We start from the raw sequence: 25,382 nt of genomic DNA on the forward strand, positions 1-25,382 counted from the left end.
ACTCAGAGAAAGTCGATACATACGGCTCCAGATCTACTCAGAGACACTTGATACAGTGCTTGAGGCGTCACTACAGACCCCCTGGTTCGATTCCAGGCTGTATCGCAAACCGGCCGTGATTGGGAGTCCCATAGGGCAGTGCACAATTGGCCCAGCGTCGTCCGGGTTGGCCGGTGTAGGCCATCATTGTAAATAATAATTAGTTCTTAACTGACTTGACTAGTTAAATAATGGTAAAATAAAAATAAAAATAAATAAACATACGGCTCCAGATCCTACTCAGAGAAACTCGATACATACGGCTCCTGAATGACAGCTGTGTGTTTGAGGAAGGTCTTTAAACACCGTCTCCATCAACCATAATAGCCCTAGTATAACATGAATAGACCTAACCCTGTCTACTCTACTCCTCTCTATTGTACTATACTCCTATTTTATTCTATTCTACTCTATTTTAATGTATTCTACATAATTTTACTATATTCTACTCTCTTCCTCTCTATTCTATTCTACTCTACTCTACTCCTCTCTATTGTATTCTATTCTACTCTATTCTATCTACTCTATTCTATTCTATTCTACTCTATTCTACTCTATTTTATTCTATTCTACTCTATTCTACTCTATTTTATTCTATTCTACTCTATTGTAATGTACTCTACATAATTTTACTATATTCTACTCTCTTCCTCTCTATTCTACTCTGTTCTATTGTACTGTATTGTACTCTCCTCTACTCTGTTCTCAGCTTCTTCCTGGAGAAGAATATGTTTGCGTTCTTCCTGAATATCCTTCGTCAGAAGTCAGGTCGTTACGTCTGTGTCCAGCTGCTCCAGACCCTCAACATCCTGTTTGAAAACATCAGCCACGAGACGTCGCTCTGTGGGTACACACACAACACACCATGCACACACACACACACACACACACCATGCACACACACACACACACACACACACCGCACCACACCATGCACATACACACACACACACACACCGCACCACACCATGCACACACACACACACACACACACACCGCACCACACCATGCACACACACACCACACCCCACACACACACACACGGCACCACACCATGCACACACACACACACACACACCGCACCACACCATGCACACACACACACACACACACACCGCACCACACCATGCACACACACACACACACCGCACCACACCATGCACACACACACACACACACACACACCGCACCACACCATGCACACACACACCACACCCCACACACACACACACAGCACCACACCATGCACACACACACACACCGCACCCCACACACACACACACGGCACCACACCATGCACACACACACACACACACACCGCACCACACCATGCACACACACACACCGCACCACACCATGCACACACACACACACACACACACCGCACCACACCATGCACACACACACACCGCACCACACCATGCACACACACACACACAAACTGGCCACCTGTGGTTTAGATTCCCCAGAGTTTCAATCAGTCTGAATAAGATATTTCTGTGGTATAACTGTTTCCCCCCTCATCTCCCCTCCTATAGATTACCTGCTGTCCAACAACCACGTCAACTCCATCATATAACTGTTTCCCCCCTCATCTCCCCTCCTATAGATTACCTGCTGTCCAACAACCACGTCAACTCCATCATATAACTGTTTCCCCCTCATCTCCCCTCCTCTAGATTACCTGCTGTCCAACAACCACGTCAACTCCATCATATAACTGTTTCCCCCCTCATCTCCCCTCCTATAGATTACCTGCTGTCCAATAACCACGTCAACTCCATCATATAACTGTTTCCCCCCTCATCTCTCCTCCTCTAGATTACCTGCTGTCCAACAACCACGTCAACTCCATCATATAACTGTTTCCCCCCTCATCTCTCCTCCTATAGATTACCTGCTGTCCAATAACCACGTCAACTCCATCATATAACTGTTTTCCCCCCTCATCTCTCCTCCTATAGATTACCTGCTGTCCAACAACCACGTCAACTCCATCATATAACTGTTTTCCCCTCATCTCCCCTCCTCTAGATTACCTGCTGTCCAACAACCACGTCAACTCCATCATATAACTGTTTTCCCCCTCATCTCCCCTCCTCTAGATTACCTGCTGTCCAATAACCACGTCAACTCCATCATATAACTGTTTTCCCCCCTCATCTCTCCTCCTATAGATTACCTGCTGTCCAACAACCACGTCAACTCCATCATATAACTGTTTCCCCCTCATCTCTCCTCCTCTAGATTACCTGCTGTCCAACAACCACGTCAACTCCATCATATAACTGTTTTCCCCCTCATCTCCCCTCCTCTAGATTACCTGCTGTCCAACAACCACGTCAACTCCATCATATAACTGTTTTCCCCCCTCATCTCCCCTCCTCTAGATTACCTGCTGTCCAACAACCACGTCAACTCCATTATATAACTGTTTTCCCCTCATCTCCCCTCCTCTAGATTACCTGCTGTCCAACAACCACGTCAACTCCATCATATAACTGTTTTCCCCCTCATCTCCCCTCCTCTAGATTACCTGCTGTCCAACTCCATCATATAACTGTTTTCCCCCCTCATCTCCCCTCCTATAGATTACCTGCTGTCCAATAACCACGTCAACTCCATCATATAACTGTTTTCCCCCCTCATCTCCCCTCCTCTAGATTACCTGCTGTCCAACTCCATCATATAACTGTTTCCCCCCCTCATCTCCCCTCCTATAGATTACCTGCTGTCCAACTCCATCATATAACTGTTTTCCCCCCTCATCTCCCCTCCTATAGATTACCTGCTGTCCAATAACCACGTCAACTCCATCATATAACTGTTTTCCCCCCTCATCTCCCCTCCTCTAGATTACCTGCTGTCCAACTCCATCATATAACTGTTTCCCCCCTCATCTCCCCTCCTATAGATTACCTGCTGTCCAACAACCACGTCAACTCCATCATATAACTGTTTTCCCCCCTCATCTCTCCTCCTCTAGATTACCTGCTGTCCAACAACCACATCAACTCCATCATATAACTGTTTCCCCCCCTCATCTCCCCTCCTCTAGATTACCTGCTGTCCAACAACCACGTCAACTCCATCATATAACTGTTTCCCCCCTCATCTCCCCTCCTCTAGATTACCTGCTGTCCAACAACCACGTCAACTCCATCATCGTTCACAAGTTTGACTTCTCAGACGAGGAGATCATGGCGTACTATATCTCCTTCCTCAAGACCCTGTCACTCAAACTGAACAACCACACCGTACACTTCTTCTACAACGAGGTGAGGGGGGGGGGGGCTTAACAACCACACCAGTAAGCTGTGGTAGGTAGTGAGTTAGTCAGCTGTGGTAGGTAGTGAGTCAGTCAGCTGTGGTAGGTAGGTAGTGAGTCAGTCAGCTGTGGTAGGTAGGTAGTGAGTCAGTCAGCTGTGGTAGGTAGGTAGTGAGTCAGTCAGCTGTGGTAGGTAGGTAGTGAGTCAGTCAGCTGTGGTAGGTAGTGAGTCAGTCAGCTGTGGTAGGTAGGTAGTGAGTCAGTCAGCTGTGGTAGGTAGGTAGTGAGTCAGTCAGCTGTGGTAGGTAGGTAGTGAGTCAGTCAGCTGTGGTAGGTAGGTAGTGAGTCAGTCAGCTGTGGTAGGTAGGTAGGTAGTGAGTCAGTCAGCTGTGGTAGGTAGTGAGTCAGTCAGCTGTGGTAGGTAGTGAGTCAGTCAGCTGTGGTAGGTAGTGAGTCAGTCAGCTGTGGTAGGTAGTGAGTCAGTCAGCTGTGGTAGGTAGTGAGTCAGTCAGTCAGCTGTGGTAGGTAGTGAGTCAGTCAGTCAGCTGTGGTAGGTAGTGAGTCAGTCAGCTGTGGTAGGTAGGTAGTGAGTCAGTCAACTGTGGTAGGTAGTGAGTCAGTCAGCTGTGGTAGGTCGTGAGTCAGTCAGCTGTGGTAGGTAGGTAGTGAGTCAGTCAGCTGTGGTAGGTAGTTAGTGAGTCAGTCAGCTGTGGTAGGTAGGTAGTGAGTCAGTCAGCTGCGGTAGGTAGGTAGTGAGTCAGTCAGCTGTGGTAGGTAGTGAGTCAGTCAGCTGTGGTAGGTAGGTAGTGAGTCAGTCAGCCAGCTGTGGTAGGTAGGTAGTGAGTCAGTCAGTCAGCTGCGGTAGGTAGGTAGTGAGTCAGTCAGTCAGCTGCGGTAGGTAGGTAGTGAGTCAGTCAGTCAGCTGTGGTAGGTAGGTAGTGAGTCAGTCAGTCAGCTGTGGTAGGTAGTGAGTCAGTCAGTCAGCTGTGGTAGGTATTTAGTGAGTCAGTCAGTCAGCTGTGGTAGGTAGGTAGTGAGTCAGTCAGTCAGCTGTGGTAGGTAATTAGTGAGTCAGTCAGTCAGCTGTGGTAGGTAATTAGTGAGTCAGTCAGTCAGCTGTGGTAGGTAGTTAGTCAGTCAATCAGCTGTGGTAGGTATTTAGTGAGTCAGTCAGTCAGCTGTGGTAGGTAGGTAGTGAGTCAGTCAGTCAGCTGTGGTAGGTAATTAGTGAGTCAGTCAGTCAGCTGTGGTAGGTAATTAGTGAGTCAGTCAGTCAGCTGTGGTAGGTAGTTAGTCAGTCAGTCAGTCAGCTGTGGTAGGTAGGTAGTGAGTCAGTCAGTCAGCTGTGGTAGGTAGTTAGTCAGTCAGTCAGTCAGCTGTGGTAGGTAGGTAGTGAGTCAGTCAGTCAGCTGTGGTAGGTAGGTAGTGAGTCAGTCAGTCAGCTGCGGTAGGTAGGTAGTGAGTCAGTCAGTCAGCTGTGGTAGGTAGGTAGTGAGTCAGTCAGTCAGCTGTGGTAGGTAGGTAGTGAGTCAGTCAGTCAGCTGTGGTAGGTAGTTAGTCAGTCAGTCAGTCAGCTGTGGTAGGTAGGTAGTGAGTCAGTCAGTCAGCTGCGGTAGGTAGGTAGTGAGTCAGTCAGTCAGCTGCGGTAGGTAGGTAGTGAGTCAGTCAGTCAGCTGTGGTAGGTAGTGAGTCAGTCAGCTGTGGTAGGTAGGTAGTGAGTCAGTCAGCCAGCTGTGGTAGGTAGGTAGTGAGTCAGTCAGTCAGCTGCGGTAGGTAGGTAGTGAGTCAGTCAGTCAGCTGTGGTAGGTAATTAGTGAGTCAGTCAGTCAGCTGTGGTAGGTAATTAGTGAGTCAGTCAGTCAGCTGTGGTAGGTAGTTAGTCAGTCAATCAGCTGTGGTAGGTATTTAGTGAGTCAGTCAGTCAGCTGTGGTAGGTAGGTAGTGAGTCAGTCAGTCAGCTGTGGTAGGTAATTAGTGAGTCAGTCAGTCAGCTGTGGTAGGTAATTAGTGAGTCAGTCAGTCAGCTGTGGTAGGTAGTTAGTCAGTCAGTCAGTCAGCTGTGGTAGGTAGGTAGTGAGTCAGTCAGTCAGCTGTGGTAGGTAGTTAGTCAGTCAGTCAGTCAGCTGTGGTAGGTAGGTAGTGAGTCAGTCAGTCAGCTGTGGTAGGTAGGTAGTGAGTCAGTCAGTCAGCTGCGGTAGGTAGGTAGTGAGTCAGTCAGTCAGCTGCGGTAGGTAGGTAGTGAGTCAGTCAGTCAGCTGCGGTAGGTAGTGAGTCAGTCAGTCAGTCAACTGTGGTAGGTAGGTAGTGAGTCAGTCAGTCAGCTGTGGTAGGTAATTAGTGAGTCAGTCAGTCAGCTGTGGTAGGTAATTAGTGAGTCAGTCAGTCAGCTGTGGTAGGTAGGTAGTGAGTCAGTCAGTCAACTGTGGTAGGTAGGTAGTGAGTCAGTCAGTCAGCTGTGGTAGGTAGGTAGTGAGTCAGTCAGTCAGCTGTGGTAGGTAGGCAGGTAGTGAGTCAGTCAGCTGTGGTAGGTAGTGAGTCAGTCAGCTGTGGTAGGTAGGTAGTGAGTCAGTCAGCTGTGGTAGGTAGTGAGTCAGTCAGCTGTGGTAGGTCGTGAGTCAGTCAGCTGTGGTAGGTCGTGAGTCAGTCAGCTGTGGTAGGTAGTGAGTCAGTCAGCTGTGGTAGGTAGTGAGTCAGTCAGCTGTGGTAGGTAGTGAGTCAGTCAGCTGTGGTAGGTAGTGAGTCAGTCAGCTGTGGTAGGTAGTGAGTCAGTCAGCTGTGGTAGGTAGTGAGTCAGTCAGCTGTGGTAGGTAGGTAGTGAGTCAGTCAGCTGTGGTAGGTAGGTAGGTAGTGAGTCAGTCAGCTGTGGTAGGTAGGTAGGTAGTGAGTCAGTCAGCTGTGGTAGGTAGGTAGTGAGTCAGTCAGCTGTGGTAGGTAGGTAGTGAGTCAGTCAGCTGTGGTAGTTAGGTAGTGAGTCAGTCAGCTGTGGTAGGTAGGTAGTGAGTCAGTCAGCTGTGGTAGGTAGTGAGTCAGTCAGCTGTGGTAGGTAGTGAGTCAGTCAGCTGTGGTAGGTAGTGAATCAGTCAACTGTGGTAGGTAGTGAATCAGTCAACTGTGGTAGGTAGGTAGTGAGTCAGTCAGCTGTGGTAGGTAGGTAGTGAGTCAGTCAGCTGTGGTAGGTAGGTAGTGAGTCAGTCAGCCAGCTGTGGTAGGTAGGTAGTGAGTCAGTCAGTCAGCTGCGGTAGGTAGGTAGTGAGTCAGTCAGTCAGCTGCGGTAGGTAGGTAGTGAGTCAGTCAGTCAGCTGTGGTAGGTAGGTAGTGAGTCAGTCAGTCAGCTGTGGTAGGTAGTTAGTCAGTCAGTCAGCTGTGGTAGGTATTTAGTGAGTCAGTCAGTCAGCTGTGGTAGGTAGGTAGTGAGTCAGTCAGTCAGCTGTGGTAGGTAATTAGTGAGTCAGTCAGTCAGCTGTGGTAGGTAATTAGTGAGTCAGTCAGTCAGCTGTGGTAGGTAGTTAGTCAGTCAATCAGCTGTGGTAGGTATTTAGTGAGTCAGTCAGTCAGCTGTGGTAGGTAGGTAGTGAGTCAGTCAGTCAGCTGTGGTAGGTAATTAGTGAGTCAGTCAGTCAGCTGTGGTAGGTAATTAGTGAGTCAGTCAGTCAGCTGTGGTAGGTAGTTAGTCAGTCAGTCAGTCAGCTGTGGTAGGTAGGTAGTGAGTCAGTCAGTCAGCTGTGGTAGGTAGTTAGTCAGTCAGTCAGTCAGCTGTGGTAGGTAGGTAGTGAGTCAGTCAGTCAGCTGTGGTAGGTAGGTAGTGAGTCAGTCAGTCAGCTGTGGTAGGTAGGTAGTGAGTCAGTCAGTCAGCTGCGGTAGGTAGGTAGTGAGTCAGTCAGTCAGCTGCGGTAGGTAGGTAGTGAGTCAGTCAGTCAGCTGCGGTAGGTAGTGAGTCAGTCAGTCAGTCAGTCAACTGTGGTAGGTAGGTAGTGAGTCAGTCAGTCAGCTGTGGTAGGTAATTAGTGAGTCAGTCAGTCAGCTGTGGTAGGTAATTAGTGAGTCAGTCAGTCAGCTGTGGTAGGTAGGTAGTGAGTCAGTCAGTCAGCTGTGGTAGGTAGGTAGTGAGTCAGTCAGTCAGCTGTGGTAGGTAGGCAGGTAGTGAGTCAGTCAGCTGTGGTAGGTAGTGAGTCAGTCAGCTGTGGTAGGTAGGTAGTGAGTCAGTCAGCTGTGGTAGGTAGTGAGTCAGTCAGCTGTGGTAGGTCGTGAGTCAGTCAGCTGTGGTAGGTCGTGAGTCAGTCAGCTGTGGTAGGTAGTGAGTCAGTCAGCTGTGGTAGGTAGTGAGTCAGTCAGCTGTGGTAGGTAGTGAGTCAGTCAGCTGTGGTAGGTAGTGAGTCAGTCAGCTGTGGTAGGTAGTGAGTCAGTCAGCTGTGGTAGGTAGGTAGTGAGTCAGTCAGCTGTGGTAGGTAGGTAGTGAGTCAGTCAGCTGTGGTAGGTAGGTAGGTAGTGAGTCAGTCAGCTGTGGTAGGTAGGTAGGTAGTGAGTCAGTCAGCTGTGGTAGGTAGGTAGTGAGTCAGTCAGCTGTGGTAGGTAGGTAGTGAGTCAGTCAGCTGTGGTAGGTAGGTAGTGAGTCAGTCAGCTGTGGTAGGTAGGTAGTGAGTCAGTCAGCTGTGGTAGGTAGTGAGTCAGTCAGCTGTGGTAGGTAGTGAGTCAGTCAGCTGTGGTAGGTAGTGAATCAGTCAACTGTGGTAGGTAGTGAATCAGTCAACTGTGGTAGGTAGGTAGTGAGTCAGTCAGCTGTGGTAGGTAGGTAGTGAGTCAGTCAGCTGTGGTAGGTAGGTAGTGAGTCAGTCAGCCAGCTGTGGTAGGTAGGTAGTGAGTCAGTCAGTCAGCTGCGGTAGGTAGGTAGTGAGTCAGTCAGTCAGCTGCGGTAGGTAGGTAGTGAGTCAGTCAGTCAGCTGTGGTAGGTAGGTAGTGAGTCAGTCAGTCAGCTGTGGTAGGTAGTTAGTCAGTCAGTCAGCTGTGGTAGGTATTTAGTGAGTCAGTCAGTCAGCTGTGGTAGGTAGGTAGTGAGTCAGTCAGTCAGCTGTGGTAGGTAATTAGTGAGTCAGTCAGTCAGCTGTGGTAGGTAATTAGTGAGTCAGTCAGTCAGCTGTGGTAGGTAGTTAGTCAGTCAGTCAGTCAGCTGTGGTAGGTAGGTAGTGAGTCAGTCAGTCAGCTGTGGTAGGTAGGTAGTGAGTCAGTCAGTCAGCTGTGGTAGGTAGGTAGTGAGTCAGTCAGTCAGCTGTGGTAGGTAATTAGTGAGTCAGTCAGTCAGCTGTGGTAGGTAATTAGTGAGTCAGTCAGTCAGCTGTGGTAGGTAGTTAGTCAGTCAATCAGCTGTGGTAGGTATTTAGTGAGTCAGTCAGTCAGCTGTTGTAGGTAGGTAGTGAGTCAGTCAGTCAGCTGTGGTAGGTAATTAGTGAGTCAGTCAGTCAGCTGTGGTAGGTAATTAGTGAGTCAGTCAGTCAGCTGTGGTAGGTAGTTAGTCAGTCAGTCAGTCAGCTGTGGTAGGTAGGTAGTGAGTCAGTCAGTCAGCTGTGGTAGGTAGGTAGTGAGTCAGTCAGTCAGCTGTGGTAGGTAGGTAGTGAGTCAGTCAGTCAGCTGTGGTAGGTAGGTAGTGAGTCAGTCAGTCAGCTGTGGTAGGTAGGTAGTGAGTCAGTCAGTCAGCTGCGGTAGGTAGGTAGTGAGTCAGTCAGTCAGCTGCGGTAGGTAGGTAGTGAGTCAGTCAGTCAGCTGCGGTAGGTAGTGAGTCAGTCAGTCAGTCAACTGTGGTAGGTATTTAGTGAGTCAGTCAGTCAGCTGTGGTAGGTAGGTAGTGAGTCAGTCAGTCAGCTGTGGTAGGTAATTAGTGAGTCAGTCAGTCAGCTGTGGTAGGTAATTAGTGAGTCAGTCAGTCAGCTGTGGTAGGTAGGTAGTGAGTCAGTCAGTCAACTGTGGTAGGTAGGCAGGTAGTGAGTCAGTCAGCTGTGGTAGGTAGGTAGGTAGTGAGTCAGTCAGCTGTGGTAGGTAGGTGGTGAGTCAGTCAGTCAGTCAGCTGTGGTAGGTAGGTAGGTAGTGAGTCAGTCAGCTGTGGTAGGTAGGTGGTGAGTCAGCTGTGGTAGGTAGTGAGTCAGTCAGTCAGTCAGCTGTGGTAGGTAGGTAGTGAGTCAGTCAGCTGTGGTAGGTAGGTGGTGAGTCAGTCAGCTGTGGTAGGTAGTGAGTCAGTCAGTCAGCTGTGGTAGGTAGTGAGTCAGTCAGTCAGCTGTGGTAGGTAGGTAGTCAGTCAGTCAGCTGTGGTAGGTAGGTGGTGAGTCAGTCAGCTGTGGTAGGTAGGTAGTCAGTCAGTCAGCTGTGGTAGGTAGTGAGTCAGTCAGTCAGTCAGCTGTGGTAGGTAGGTAGTGAGTCAGTCAGCTGTGGTAGGTAGGTGGTGAGTCAGTCAGCTGTGGTAGGTAGGTATTGAGTCAGTCAGTCAGCTGTGGTAGGTAGTGAGTCAGTCAGTCAGCTGCGGTAGGTAGGTAGTCAGTCAGTCAGTCAGCTGTGGTAGGTAGGTAGTGAGTCAGTCAGCTGTGGTAGGTAGGTAGTCAGTCAGTCAGCTGTGGTAGGTAGTGAGTCAGTCAGTCCGCTGCGGTAGGTAGGTAGTGAGTCAGTCAGCTGTGGTAGGTAGTGAGTCAGTCAGCTGTGGTAGGTAGTGAGTGAGTCAGTCAGTCAGTCAGCTGTGGTAGGTAGTCAGTCAGCTGTGGTAGGTAGGTAGTGAGTCAGTCAGTCAGCTGTGGTAGGTAGGTAGTGAGTCAGTCAGTCAGCTGTGGTAGGTAGGTAGTGAGTCAGTCAGCTGTGGTAGGTAGTGAGTCAACCAGCTGTGGTAGGTAGGTAGTGAGTCAGTCAGTCAGCTGTGGTAGGTAGGTAGTGAGTCAGTCAGTCAGCTGCGGTAGGTAGTGAGCCAGTCAGCTGTGGTAGGTAGGTAGTGAGTGAGTCAGTCAGCTGTGGTAGGTAGTGAGTCAGCCAGCTGTGGTAGGTAGTGAGTCAGTCAGCTGTGGTAGGTAGTGAGTCAGTCAGTCAGCTGCGGTAGGTAGGTAGTGAGTCAGCCAGCTGTGTACTGTACTGTGAGTTGCTGAGCTGTTAGGTTGTTATTACTCTGAGAGTGCGTCTGAGTTGGCACCCTGTTCCCTACACGGTGCCCTGCTTTCCACCAGAGCCCTGTGGCCCAGATGCACTATATAGGGAATGGGGTGCCGTTCTGGACACACCAAGCAACAGTAGCCTGTCTGTTCTTTACTGTGAGGTTGAAGAGGAGCCTTACCATCCCTACCATGCTCCCGAGTGGCGCAGTGGTCTAAGGCACTGCATCGCAGTGCTAGCTGTGCCGCTAGAGATCCTGGTTCGAATCCAGGCTCTGTCGTAGCCGGCCGCGACCGGGAGACTCATGGGGCGGCGCACAATTGGCCCAGCGTCGTCCAGGGTATGGGAGGGAATGGCTGGCAGGGATGTAGCTCAGTTGGTAGAGCATGGTGTTTGCAACGCCAGGGTTGTCGGTTCGATTCCCACGGGGGTCCAGTATGAAAAAAATTAAAATAATAATAATGACGTATGCATTCACTAACTGTAAGTCGCTCTGGATAAGAGCGTCTGCTAAATGACTAAAATGTAAAATGTATAAGTACATCTTTTAACTCTTTTAACATTTCAAAGTTTTAACCTTTTTACAGCTTGGAATTTTTTTATGAAGTTACACGTGTCTCTATAAGCATTCTGACCGGCTGGTTAGTTCTCCGGACTCAACTCTAACAGCGCTCTTCTCGTCTCTATGGCAACCTAACCTATCGCCTCAGTGACGCTAACTTCCTGTGTACCCAACAGTGGTTTCCTGTTGTCAGAACCAGGGTGTGTTCACTCAGTGGTGTGAAACATTCCAAACGGTTACAGATAGAAATAAAATGAATAGAACTGACGTGATTTACTACATTACCTCAGTCTATATGCAGCCCCCCAAACCTGACTCAGTTGGTAGACCAGTGTTTAACTACATTACCTCAGTCTGTATGCATCCCCCCCAAACCTGACTCAGTTGGTAGACCAGTGTTTAACTACATTACCTCAGTCTGTATGCATCCCCCCCAAACCTGACTCAGTTGGTAGACCAGTGTTTAACTACATTACCTCAGTCTGTATGCATCCCCCCCAAACCTGACTCAGTTGGTAGACCAGTGTTTAACTACATTACCTCAGTCTGTATGCATCCCCCCCAAACCTGACTCAGTTGGTAGACCAGTGTTTAACTACATTACCTCAGTCTGTATGCATCCCCCCCCAAACCTGACTCAGTTGGTAGACCAGTGTTTAACTACATTACCTCAGTCTGTATGCATCCCCCCCAAACCTGACTCAGTTGGTAGACCAGTGTTTAACTACATTACCTCAGTCTGTATGCATCCCCCCCAAACCTGACTCAGTTGGTAGACCAGTGTTTAACTACATTACCTCAGTCTGTATGCATCCCCCCCCAAACCTGACTCAGTTGGTAGACCAGTGTTTAACTACATTACCTCAGTCTGTATGCATCCCCCCCAAACCTGACTCAGTTGGTAGACCAGTGTTTAACTACATTACCTCAGTCTGTATGCATCCCCCCCCAAACCTGACTCAGTTGGTAGACCAGTGTTTAACTACATTACCTCAGTCTGTATGCATCCCCCCCCAAACCTGACTCAGTTGGTAGACCAGTGTTTAACTACATTACCTCAGTCTGTATGCATCCCCCCCAAACCTGACTCAGTTGGTAGACCAGTGTTTAACTACATTACCTCAGTCTGTATGCATCCCCCCCAAACCTGACTCAGTTGGTAGAGCGTGTTGCTTGCAACGCCAGGGTTGTGGGTTCGATTCCCACGGGGGAACAGTACGAAAAAGTATGGAAATGTATGCACTCACTACTGTAAGTGGCTGTGGATAAGAGCGTCTGCTAAATTACAGAAATGTAAAATGTACTGCCCTATATACATTTAAAAAAAAATTTTTTAGTCATTTAGCAGATGCTCTTATCCAGAGCGACTTACAGGAGCAATTAGGGTTAAGTGCCTTGCTCAAGGGCACATCGACAGATTTTTCAACCTAGTCGGCTCGGGGGGGGGGGGGGATTAGAACCAGCGACCTTTCGGTTACTGGGCACAACGCTCTTAACCACTAAGCTACCTGCCGCCCCATACAGGGAGCAAGGGGACCTTTGGGACACGACCCTTGACCTTTTGACCTTTGTTTCAGCACTAGACCTCGTCTTTGGCTTCTGTGTATGGGGAAAAGTTATCGGTGTACTGTCAATGGTAGCCCCTCTTAGCCTGATTTCCCCTTTTCTTCCTGTAGCGTGCACTTGAACATTCGCCCGTCACGGATTTAAAAACATCGGATTGGTGGAAGCATTGGCTGGAGTTTCCACCGTTGTTAAATCCATGATGGGAAGTGGGCAAGTGTAAACTTTTGGGAGAAAGTGTATAATTGGGCTGATACTCCTCTGTTCCCTGTGACCTCTCTAGCTGACCCCTGACATTTGACCTATGACCCTGGCTGTGATTGGCTGGAGGTCTCAGGGAATGAGGGAGAGCTGGGTCGAGGGACACCCCCCCCCAGAGAGACAGAGATCAGCTGCCTGTAGACCTGCTATAACAACCTGCCACCTAAGGCCTGCGAAACTTAACACTTTCAATCCACCCTTATTAAGTCACTACAGTACGTTGAAGTAGATTCCAGATTTCCTGCTTATTCCATCATGATTCCAGGAATCTGGAGTTCTGACAATCTAAAGTGCTACTAGAATTAGAAAGGGTTGCCCTATTAATAACTACAAAATGTTGCCCTGTAGCTAACTACAGCACGTTGCCCTGTAGCTAACTACAGCACGTTGCCCTGTAACTAACTACAGCACGTTGCCCTGTAACTAACTACAGCACGTTGCCCTGTAACTAACTACAGCACGTTGCCCTGTAACTAACTACAGCACGTTGCCCTGTAACTAACTACAGCACGTTGCCCTGTAACTAACTACAGCACGTTGCCCTGTAACTAACTACAGCACGTTGCCCTGTAACTAACTACAGCACGTTGCCCTGTAACTAACTACAGCACGTTGCCCTGTAGCTAACTACAGCACGTTGCCCTGTAACTAACTACAGCACGTTGCCCTGTAACTAACTACAGCACGTTGCCCTGTAACTAACTACAGCACGTTGCCCTGTAACTAACTACAGCACGTTGCCCTGTAGCTAACTACAGCACGTTGCCCTGTAACTAACTACAGCACGTTGCCCTGTAACTAACTACAGCACGTTGCCCTGTAACTAACTACAGCACGTTGCCCTGTAACTAACTACAGCACGTTGCCCTGTAACTAACTACAGCACGTTGCCCTGTAACTAACTACAGCACGTTGCCCTGTAACTAACTACAGCACGTTGCCCTGTAACTAACTACAGCACGTTGCCCTGTAGCTAACTACAGCACGTTGCCCTGTAGCTAACTACATCACATTGCCCTGTAGCTAACTACATCACGTTGCCCTGTAGCTAACTACATCACGTTGCCCTGTAACTAACTACAGCACGTTGCCCTGTAACTAACTACAGCACGTTGCCCTGTAACTAACTACAGCACGTTGCCCTGTAACTAACTACAGCACGTTGCCCTGTAACTAACTACAGCACGTTGCCCTGTAACTAACTACAGCACGTTGCCCTGTAACTAACTACAGCACGTTTCCCTGTAACTAACTACAGCACGTTGCCCTGTAACTAACTACAGCACGTTGCCCTGTAGCTAACTACAGCACGTTGCCCTGTAGCTAACTACAGCACGTTGCCCTGTAGCTAACTACAGCACGTTGCCCTGTAGCTAACTACAGCACGTTGCCCTGTAGCTAACTACAGCACGTTGCCCTGTAGCTAACTACAGCACGTTGCCCTGTAACCAACTTACTGCACGTTGCCCTGTAACTAACTACAGCACGTTGCCCTGTAGCTAACTACAGCACGTTGCCCTGTAGCTAACTACAGCACGTTGCCCTGTAGCTAACTACAGCACGTTGCCCTGTAACTAACTACAGCACGTTGCCCTGTAACTAACTACAGCACGTTGCCCTGTAGCTAACTACAGCACGTTGCCCTGTAGCTAACTACAGCACGTTGCCCTGTAACTAACTACAGCACGTTGCCCTGTAACTAACTACAGCACGTTGCCCTGTAACTAACTACAGCACGTTGCCCTGTAACTAACTACAGCACGTTGCCCTGTAACTAACTACAGCACGTTGCCCTGTAACTAACTACAGCACGTTGCCCTGTAACTAACTACAGCACGTTGCCCTGTAACTAACTACAGCACGTTGCCCTGTAACCAACTACAGCACGTTGCCCTGTAACCAACTACAGCACGTTGCCCTGTAACTAACTACAGCACGTTGCCCTGTAGCTAACTACAGCACGTTGCCCTGTAACTAACTACAGCACGTTGCCCTGTAACTAACTACAGCACGTTGCCCTGTAACTAACTACAGCACGTTGCCCTGTAACTAACTACAGCACGTTGCCCTGTAGCTAACTACAGCACGTTGCCCTGTAACTAACTACAGCACGTTGCCCTGTAACTAACTACAGCACGTTGCCCTGTAACTAACTACAGCACGTTGCCCTGTAACTAACTACAGCACGTTGTATAGTGCACAATATAGGGAATAGGCCTAGTCCCCTAGGGGGTAAGGGCCTAGTCCCCTAGGAGGTAGGGGGTAAGGGGCTAGTCCCCTAGTGGGTAGGGGTAAGGGGCTAGTCCCCTAGTGGGTAGGGGTAAGGGGCTAGTCCCCTAGGAGGTAGGGGGTAAGGGCCTAGTCCCCTAGGAGGTAGGGGGTAAGGGCCTAGTCCCCTAGCAGGTAGGGGGTAAGGGCCTAGTCCCCTAGGAGGTAGGGGGTAAGGGCCTAGTCCCCTAGGAGGTAGGGGGTAAGGGCCTAGTCCCCTAGGAGGTAGGGGGTAAGGGGCTAGGAGTCTCTCTGGTAGTGTGGTCTCTGTCTCTCTGTGTACCCCAGTGGTGCGGTGCTGAGCTCACTGGCGCCCCCTCTCTGTCTCCCACACACAGCACACTAATGATTTTGCCCTGTACACGGAGGCCATTAAGTTCTTCAACCACCCAGAGAGCATGGTCCGCATCGCAGTCAGAACCATCACCCTGAACGTCTACAAGGGTGAGTCTCACACGCACACACACACACACACATACACACACACACACACACACACACACACACACACACACACACACACACACACACACACAGCACTACTAGGGGCTGTAACCTCTGCGATGGCCAGCTGCTATTCCTCCTCCTCTGTCTGTCCGGCTGTCCGTCTGTCTGTCTGTATAGTCTCAACTGACTGTCCTGTATGTGATCCTGTCTAACCAGGTAACACTAATACTGTCAACAACACACTGCTCTGTGTCTGTCTGTCTGTCTGTCTGTCTGTCTGTCTGTCTGTCTGTCTGTCTGTCCATGGTTGTCCATGATGATGGTAGTAGTGGTTATTATTAGGGTAATGTTACAGACACACCTATTCTGCTTTAATGTTCTCACTGTTCTGTACTAGTTGTCTTCCTGTCTCTCCCTGTCTCTCCCTGTCTCTTCCTTTTCTCTCCCTGTCTCTCCCTGTCTCTTCCTTTTCTCTTCCTGTCTCTTCCTTTTCTCTTCCTGTCTCTCCCTGTCTCTTCCTGTCTCTCCCTGTCTCTCCCTATCTCTTCCTTTTCTCTCCCTGTCTCTTCCTTTTCTCTCCCTGTCTCTCCCTGTCTCTTCCTTTTCTCTTCCTGTCTCTTCCTTTTCTCTTCCTGTCTCTCCCTGTCTCTTCCTGTCTCTCCCTGTCTCTCCCTATCTCTTCCTTTTCTCTCCCTGTCTCTTCCTGTCTCTCCCTGTCTCTTCCTTTTCTCTTCCTGTCTCTTCCTTTTCTCTTCCTGTCTCTCCCTGTCTCTTCCTTTTCTCTTCCTGTCTCTTCCTTTTCTCTTCCTGTCTCTTCCTTTTCTCTTCCTGTCTCTCCCTGTCTCTTCCTGTCTCTTACTTTTCTCTTCCTGTCTCTCCCTGTCTCTTCCTTTTCTCTTCCTGTCTCTTCCTGTCTCTTTCTGTCTCTTCCTGTCTCTTCTGCTCCACCAGTCCTGTGGTTGAGCTTCTACTCTCTGTTGCTTGGGGGTTTTGGGTAGGATCTGCTAACTTTTCCAAAATTCACTGGTTTTTCAGAAATCCCGGCAGGAAATCCAGGAATCCCCCAAACGGGGACAACCAGGGAATTTTGGAAAAGTTACCAGAATTTTGCAACCCTAGTCCTGGGGACTTGGGGCTCTGGGTGCTTGGGGCTCTGGGTGCTTGGGGCTCTGGGGGCTTGGGGCTCTGGGGGCTCTGGGGACTTGGGGCTCTGGGGACTTGGGGCTCTGGGGACTTGGGGACTTGGGGAACTTGGGGCTCTGGGGACTTGGGTGCTTGGGGCTCTGGGGACTTGGGGCTCTGGGGACTTGGCTTGACATGGCTGACCAAGGTGTCTGAGCGGCACTGCCTTGCTGATAAACTATGCACTACTCAACGTGCACGCCAGACAGAGCGTTATTTTCACTAACATATCAAATCTGTGGTCAGGGTAGTGTTGTCCTGTCTGTCTGTCTGCAGCCCTAGCATATATGTGAACTTAAGCATGAAGACCTGTGTGTTAACATTTTAACTGGAGTGTGTATCTAACTGTTAGCTGAAGAGTTGGTCTATTTAACCATGTATTCGCTGGGTGGGTTGTTTAAATGTGGGGTAAGCCTTTCTGTCTTAACAGTATTAAATCGACTGTTTTGTGTGTCTAACTGCCAGTAATGGTGGCGTTAGTGTATATAACCTCCCTACCCTGGACCCAGACCTGCTGTTTAGTTCTGTTTGACCCTACACAGACACCGTACTACCCTGGACCCAGACCTGCTGTTTAGTTCTGTTTGACCCTACACAGCCACCGTACTACCCTGGACCCCAGACCTGCTGTTTAGTTCTGTTAGACCCTACACAGCCACCGTACTACCCTGGACCCAGACCTGCTGTTTAGTTCTGTTTGACCCTACACAGCCACCGTACTACCCTGGACACAGACCTGCTGTTTAGTTCTGTTTGACCCTACACAGCCACCGTACTACCCTGGACCCAGACCTGCTGTTTAGTTCTGTTTGACCCTACACAGCCACCGTACTACCCTGGACCCAGACCTGCTGTTTAGTTCTGTTTGACCCTACACAGCCACCGTACTACCCTGGACACAGACCTGCTGTTTAGTTCTGTTTGACCCTACACAGCCACCGTACTACCCTGGACCCCAGACCTGCTGTTTAGTTCTGTTTGACCCTACACAGCCACCGTACTACCGTTAACCTTATGTATGTTCTCTCCCTTCCCTCCCTCTCACCATCCCCCTCTCCTTTCCCTCCCTCTCACTGTCCTTCTCTCCCTCCCTCCCTCCCTCCCTCCCTCCCTCCCTCCCTCCCTCCCTCCCTCCCTCCCTCCCTCCCTCCCTCTCACTGTCCTTCCCTCCCTCCCTCCCTCCCTCCCTCCCTCCCTCCCTCTCACTGTCCTTCCCTCCCTCCCTCCCTCCCTCCCTCTCACTGTCCTTCTCTCCCTCCCTCCCTCCCTCCCTCCCCTCACCTTACCCTTCCGTCCCCTCCCTCTCCCCCTCTCTCCTCCTCTCTGTACCTCCCGTGGGCCTAACTCCAGTCTCATGTAAGTCTAATTAAGAAATGTACCTCACTGTATGTATGTATGTGTATAGTCATGTTATTAATGATGTGATTGACTGGGCTTATCATTTAAATGTGGAAACTGACCTGCATGCTTTTTTTTTTAGTTTCTGTGTAATTCAAACCCATCATTTTAAGTCAACTATTATAATACTGATATACAGTATAATAATGCAATTTTGCTAAGAGGTGAAACATTCCTGAATTTGAACGCCAGCCTCCGTACAACCGTTGGTGATGAGTATTCAGGATGTTCAGAATGTTATGATGAACGTCCACAACGTCTTCGCATTGAAACCAGCTGCATTGAAAAACTGCAATGTCTTCTTAATGACTGGAGTTGGCCTACCATGATGAGACACGTCAGAAATCATCGTTACTAGTTAGCAGCTAATCCATGAGACTAACCTCCCCTTCCTCCCACCCTGATGTTCTCCTTCTCAATCTCTCTTTTAGAGTAGAGTCCTCTATCAGTCTCTTTTTAGAGTAGAGTCCTCTATATCAGTCTCTTTTAGAGTAGAGACCTCTATATCAGTCTCTTTTTAGAGTAGAGTCCTCTATATCAGTCTCTTTTTAGAGTAGAGTCCTCTATATCAGTCTCTTTTTAGAGTAGAGTCCTCTATATCAGTCTCTTAGAGTAGAGTCCTCTATATCAGTCTCTTTTAGAGTAGAGTCCTCTATCAGTCTCTTTTTAGAGTAGAGTCCTCTATATCAGTCTTTTAGAGTAGAGTCCTCTATATCAGTCTCTTAGAGTAGAGTCCTCTATATCAGTCTCTTTTAGAGTAGAGTCCTCTATCAGTCTCTTTTTAGAGTAGAGTCCTCTATATCAGTCTCTTTTTAGAGTAGAGTCCTCTATATCAGTCTCTTTTTAGAGTAGAGTCCTCTATATCAGTCTCTTTTAGAGTAGAGTCCTCTATATCAGTCTCTTTTTAGAGTAGAGTCCTCTATATCAGTCTCTTTTTAGAGTAGAGTCCTCTATATCAGTCTCTTTTTAGAGTAGAGTCCTCTATATCAGTCTCTTTTAGAGTAGAGTCCTCTATATCAGTCTCTTTTAGAGTAGAGTCCTCTATATCACTCTCTTTTTAGAGTAGAGTCCTCAGTCTCTTTTTAGAGTAGAGTCCTCTATATCAGTCTCTTTTTAGAGTAGAGTCCTCTATATCAGTCTCTTTTTAGAGTAGAGTCCTCTATATCAGTCTCTTTTTAGAGTAGAGTCCTCAGTCTCTTTTTAGAGTAGAGTCCTCAGTCTCTTTTTAGAGTAGAGTCCTCTATATCAGTCTCTTTTTAGAGTAGAGTCCTCTATATCAGTCTCTTTTTAGAGTAGAGTCCTCTATCAGTCTCTTTTTAGAGTAGAGTCCTCTATATCAGTCTCTTTTTAGAGTAGAGTCCTCTATATCAGTCTCTTTTTAGAGTAGAGTCCTCTATATCAGTCTCTTTTTAGAGTAGAGTCCTCTATCAGTCTCTTTTTAGAGTAGAGTCCTCTATATCAGTCTCTTAGAGTAGAGTCCTCTATCAGTCTCTTTTTAGAGTAGAGTCCTCTATATCAGTCTTTTAGAGTAGAGTCCTCTATATCAGTCTCTTAGAGTAGAGTCCTCTATATCAGTCTCTTTTAGAGTAGAGTCCTCTATCAGTCTCTTTTTAGAGTAGAGTCCTCTATATCAGTCTCTTTTTAGAGTAGAGTCCTCTATATCAGTCTCTTTTTAGAGTAGAGTCCTCTATATCAGTCTCTTTTTAGAGTAGAGTCCTCTATATCAGTCTCTTTTAGAGTAGAGTCCTCTATATCAGTCTCTTTTTAGAGTAGAGTCCTCTATCAGTCTCTTTTTAGAGTAGAGTCCTCTATATCAGTCTCTTTTTAGAGTAGAGTCCTCTATATCAGTCTCTTTTAGAGTAGAGTCCTCTATATCAGTCTCTTTTAGAGTAGAGTCCTCTATATCACTCTCTTTTTAGAGTAGAGTCCTCAGTCTCTTTTTAGAGTAGATTCCTCTATATCAGTCTCTTTTTAGAGTAGAGTCCTCTATATCAGTCTCTTTTTAGAGTAGAGTCCTCTATATCAGTCTCTTTTTAGAGTAGAGTCCTCAGTCTCTTTTTAGAGTAGAGTCCTCAGTCTCTTTTTAGAGTAGAGTCCTCTATATCAGTCTCTTTTTAGAGTAGAGTCCTCTATATCAGTCTCTTTTTAGAGTAGAGTCCTCTATCAGTCTCTTTTTAGAGTAGAGTCCTCTATATCAGTCTCTTTTTAGAGTAGAGTCCTCTATATCAGTCTCTTTTTAGAGTAGAGTCCTCTATATCAGTCTCTTTTTAGAGTAGAGTCCTCTATCAGTCTCTTTTTAGAGTAGAGTCCTCTATATCAGTCTCTTAGAGTAGAGTCCTCTATCAGTCTCTTTTTAGAGTAGAGTCCTCTATATCAGTCTCTTTTTAGAGTAGAGTCCTCTATATCAGTCTCTTAGAGTAGAGTCCTCTATATCAGTCTCTTTTAGAGTAGAGTCCTCTATATCAGTCTCTTAGAGTAGAGTCCTCTATATCAGTCTCTTTTAGAGTAGAGTCCTCCTACTCGACTATCCAAACCCGTCCCAGTCGGTCCTCTGATTCCTAGTTTAGCGTTTGGCCGTAGCGATGTGGATGGGTAGCCAGCCAACCATTAACCCTTTAACAACATCTCTCTATTCTGGAGATGACATGTTGATACTGCTATGTCCTGCACTCCTGGAGAGAACAGCTTTAGCCGCTACATAGCTATACTCGTATCCACTCCTGGAGAGAACAGCTTTAGCCGCTACATAGCTATACTCGTATCCACTCCTGGAGAGAACAGCTTTAGCCGCTACATAGCTATACTCGTATCCACTCCTGGAGAGAACAGCTTTAGCCGCTACATCGCTATACTCATATCCACTCCCAGAGAGAACAGCTTTAGCCGCTACATCGCTATACTCATATCCACTCCTGGAGAGAACAGCTTTAGCCGCTACATCGCTATACTCATATCCACTCCCGGAGAGAACAGCTTTAGCCGCTACATCGCTATACTCATATCCACTCCCGGAGAGAACAGCTTTAGCCGCTACATCGCTATACTCGTATCCACTCCTGGAGAGAACAGCTTTAGCCGCTACATAGCTATACTCGTATCCACTCCTGGAGAGAACAGCTTTAGCCGCTACATCGCTATACTCATATCCACTCCTGGAGAGAACAGCTTTAGCCGCTACATCGCTATACTCATATCCACTCCTGGAGAGAACAGCTTTAGCCGCTACATCGCTATACTCATATCCACTCCTGGAGAGAACAGCTTTAGCCGCTACATCGTTATACTCATATCCACTCCTGGAGAGAACAGCTTTAGCCGCTACATCGCTATACTCATATCCACTCCTGGAGAGAACAGCTTTAGCCGCTACATAGCTATACTCGTATCCATTTTATGCTACTACTCTCACACACACAATACTCAGCAACGGGTTCACTCAACAATATATGCTTTGTATATATGAAAATATATATATATATGCTTAATCTTATTATTGATTGATTGTTGTATTGGTTGGGTGATTTGTTGTATTGGTTGGGTGATTTGTTGTATTGGTTGGGTGATTTGTTGTATTGGTTGGGTGATTTGTTGTATTGGTTGGGTGATTTGTTGTATTGGTTGGGTGATTTGTTGTATTGGTTGGGTGGTTGGATAGATTGGTTAACTTTTTTAATTTATTGGATCCCAGTATCCTTTTGTTATTTGACCTAAACCTCTCTGTATATTAGTGCTGAGCGATTAACTGACATTTCACGTTTTTTTTTCGATTATGGAACAACTAATAGACCGACGCCGGTTCAATTACTTGAATTCCATTTAGTTCATCATCGTAGTCCTCTGTAGCTCAGCTGGTAGAGCATGGTGCTTGTAACGCCAGGGTAGTGGGTTCGATCCCCGGGACCACCCATACACAAAAAAAAAATGTATGCGCACATGACTGTAAGTCGCTTTGGATAAAAGCGTCTGCTAAATGGCTTATTATTATTATTATTATTATTATATTATTTTTTTTGTGAGGTCAAACGGCCATTTCAAGTCAGGAACTATGTGGGACGCTGGGCTGAAGGGAGTTGTAGTTTTCATTAAGCAAATATTGAACCTTGTTCAGCGCAGAAATTTGGTAATGAACTACAATGACCATAATCCATTTGAGCCTGTTTTTTTTCCCGCTCGGTCATACAGATCTCTTGACGGATTCACTTTTCCGCCTGCTACGTCAGGTTAGATATACAGACCTCACGAGAGAGGAAGGTACTGCTACGTCAGGTTAGATACACAGACCTCATGAGATAGGAAGGTACTGCTACGTCAGGTTAGATACACAGACCTCATGAGAGCGGAAGGTACTGCTACGTCAGGTTAGATACACACAGACCTCATAAGAGAGGAATGTACTGCTACGTCAGGTTAGATACACACAGACCTCATGAGAGAGGAAGGTACTGCTACGTCAGGTTAGATACACAGACCTCATGAGAGAGGAAGGTACTGCTACGTCAGGTTAGATACACAGACCTCATGAGAGAGGAAGGTACTGCTACGTCAGGTTAGATATACAGACCTCACGAGAGAGGAAGGTACTGCTACGTCAGGTTAGATATACAGACCTCACGAGAGAGGAAGGTACTGCTACGTCAGGTTAGATATACAGACCTCACGAGAGAGGAAGGTACTGCTACGTCAGGTTATATACACAGACCTCATGAGAGAGGAAGGTACTGCTACGTCAGGTTAGATACACAGACCTCATGAGAGAGGAAGGTACTGCTACGTCAGGTTAGATACACAGACCTCATGAGAGAGGAAGGTACTGCTACGTCAGGTTAGATATACAGACCTCATGAGAGAGGAAAGTACTGCTACGACGAGAGGGACAGAGACAGTTGGTGAAAGTATGCCTTATCTACTTTGAAGAACTAGTCAAATGATTTGGTCAGACAGCTCTGCAGCATACTTAGGCAGGCTAGCCAAATAGGATGACTAAAGACATTGGGGAGCACAGAGATAACATTTTACATTTTAGTCATTTAGCAGACGCTCTTATCCAGAGCGACTTACAGGAGCAATTAGGGTTAAGTGCCTTGCTCAAGGGCACATCGACAGATTTTTCACCTAGTCTGGGATTAGAACCAGCGACCTTTCGGTTACTGGCACAACGCTCTTAATCACTAAACTACCTGCCGCCATAACGTTAGATGGTCTGGCTGACTGGCTGCTACTGCCTGAGCAGAGATGAGATGACGACTTTAAGGAATTAAAAATAATAAAGGCATCAAATAAAAAACGACGTAATATACACAACGGAAATAATGTCTTATTTCATAGTTATTTACTGTTGTTCTATTGATGTCTACCCAATGTGGACCTGATAGAGACAATGGAATATTTTCAAGGCAATGGGATGTTCACTATTTTTGACTTTGGAATTTCCTTTTAAAAAGCTCTAAAAACATTTTAAATTGCATTATTTCGTTTCATGGAGAAAAAAGAAAGAAAAAAGATTGATACTTTTTTTAAATAATCTAACCGAACCGTCTTCAAAAAGCGCTAATCGCTCAGCACTAATGTATGTGTCTGGTCCTGGATTCCTCTGTCTCCCCTCCCTGTCTCTCTGTATGTGTCTGGTCCTGGATTCCTCTGTCTCCCCTCCCTGTCTCTCTGTATGTGTCTGGTCCTGGATTCCTCTGTCTCCCCTCCCTGTCTCTCTGTATGTGTCTGGTCCTGGATTCCTCTGTCTCCCCTCCCTGTCTCTCTGTATGTGTCTGGTCCTGGATTCCTCTGTCTCCCCTCCCTGTCTCTCTGTATGTGTCTGGTCCTGGAAATCCCTGCCTCTCTGTGTAACCATGGTAACATCCCCTGACCTCTGACCCCTAGTGGACAACCAGCACATGTTGCACTACATTCGAGACAAGACGGCAGTCCCCTACTTCAGTAACCTGGTCTGGTTCATCGGCTCCCACGTCATAGAGCTGGACAAGTGTGTTCAGACAGACCAAGAGTGAGTAAAGACACACACGCACGCACGCACGCACGCACGCACACACACACACACACACACACGGCAGCAATGTCATCAAACTGGACATTTTACATTTTTAGTCATTTAGCAGACGCTCTTATCCAGAGCGACTTACAGGAGCAATTAAGTGGTTAAGTGCCTTGCTCAAGGGCACATCGACAGATTTTTTTTTTCAACCTAGTCGGCTCGGGGGATTAGAACCAGCGACCTTTCGGTTACTGGGCACAACGCTCTTAACCGCTAAGCCACCTGCCGGAACCAAATGTGTTCAGACTAAGGAAAAGGAAGAGTATGTCTAGATGCTGTTATTATTTAGCTACTCATGCATTTCTATTGAAAGAGCTGGCTAGGTCTGTACAGACTGTAAGTTGATGAATGTCTGTGTGTGTGTAGGCCTTCAGGGTGAGGAGATCTTTACCTCTATCGAACCTTCAGATGGGTCATGTTCTCACTGCGTCCACTAGGTGTCAGGGTTGTGTCAGGGGTCCTCTATCGAACCTTCAGATGGGTCATGTTCTCACTGCGTCCACTAGGTGTCAGGGTTGTGTCAGGGGTCCTCTATCGAACCTTCAGATGGGTCATGTTCTCACTGCGTCCACTAGGTGTCAGGGTTGTGTCAGGGGTCCTCTATCGAACCTTCAGATGGGTCATGTTCTCACTGCGTCCACTGGGTGTCAGGGTTGTGTCAGTTTAGACTTTGTACCTGTCTGCGCGATCAGATGAAGATAATGTCTTCTTGGTAAGGTTGTGTTTGCGCTGCATGCTTTGGGTATACATTCAGATACATGTTGTGAAACACAAAACATACACAGTTACGAACTTGATCAATACATATTGTTACAAACTAGATCAATACAGTGAGGGGGAAAAAAGTATTTGATCCCCTGCTGATTTTGTACGTTTGCCCACTGACAAAGAAATGATCAGTCTATAATTTTAATGGTAGGTTTATTTGAACAGAGAGAGACAGAATAACAACAAAAAAATCCAGGAAAATGCATGTCAAAAATGTTATAAATTGATTTGCATTTTAATGAGGGAAATAAGTATTTGACCCCCTCTCAATCAGAAAGATTTCTGGCTCCCAGGTGTCTTTTTTTTACAGGTAACGAGCTGCGATTAGGAGCACACTCTTAAAGGGAGTGCTCCTAATCTCAGCTAGTTACCTGTATAAAAGACACCTGTCCACAGAAGCAATCAATCAACCAGATTCCAAACGGTCCACCATGGCCAAGACCAAAGAGCTCTCCAAGGATGTC

The 25,382-nt window shown here is 47.5% G+C and overlaps 1 protein-coding gene and 2 long non-coding RNA genes across 3 annotated transcripts in view; all 3 read left to right on the forward strand.

Annotated features, from left to right (window-relative positions):
* Positions 1-740: 740 nt before the first annotated feature.
* Positions 741-25,382, forward strand: part of LOC311122719 (protein CLEC16A-like) — a gene marked incomplete at both ends in the record, with an annotated part of 51,044 nt that continues 26,402 nt past the window's right edge. The window contains 4 exons of the mRNA XM_084197048.1: positions 741-882; positions 3,169-3,317; positions 15,416-15,521; positions 23,979-24,102. Coding sequence (XP_084053174.1) covers positions 741-882; positions 3,169-3,317; positions 15,416-15,521; positions 23,979-24,102 — 521 coding nt within the window. The remainder of the gene's footprint in view (positions 883-3,168; positions 3,318-15,415; positions 15,522-23,978; positions 24,103-25,382) is intronic.
* On the forward strand, positions 6,278-6,564 carry LOC311122718. Its single transcript, XR_014612493.1, has 3 exons — positions 6,278-6,325; positions 6,426-6,483; positions 6,517-6,564. It is a non-coding gene; the product is annotated as an uncharacterized lncRNA (long non-coding RNA).
* On the forward strand, positions 7,468-8,137 carry LOC311122721. The gene is made up of 3 exons (XR_014612494.1): positions 7,468-7,498; positions 7,699-7,934; positions 8,064-8,137. It is a non-coding gene; the product is annotated as an uncharacterized lncRNA (long non-coding RNA).

Source organism: Coregonus lavaretus (assembly GCF_964263955.1).
Source record: "Coregonus lavaretus genome assembly, contig: HAP1_SCAFFOLD_4020, whole genome shotgun sequence".
Lineage (NCBI taxonomy): Eukaryota > Metazoa > Chordata > Actinopteri > Salmoniformes > Salmonidae > Coregonus > Coregonus lavaretus.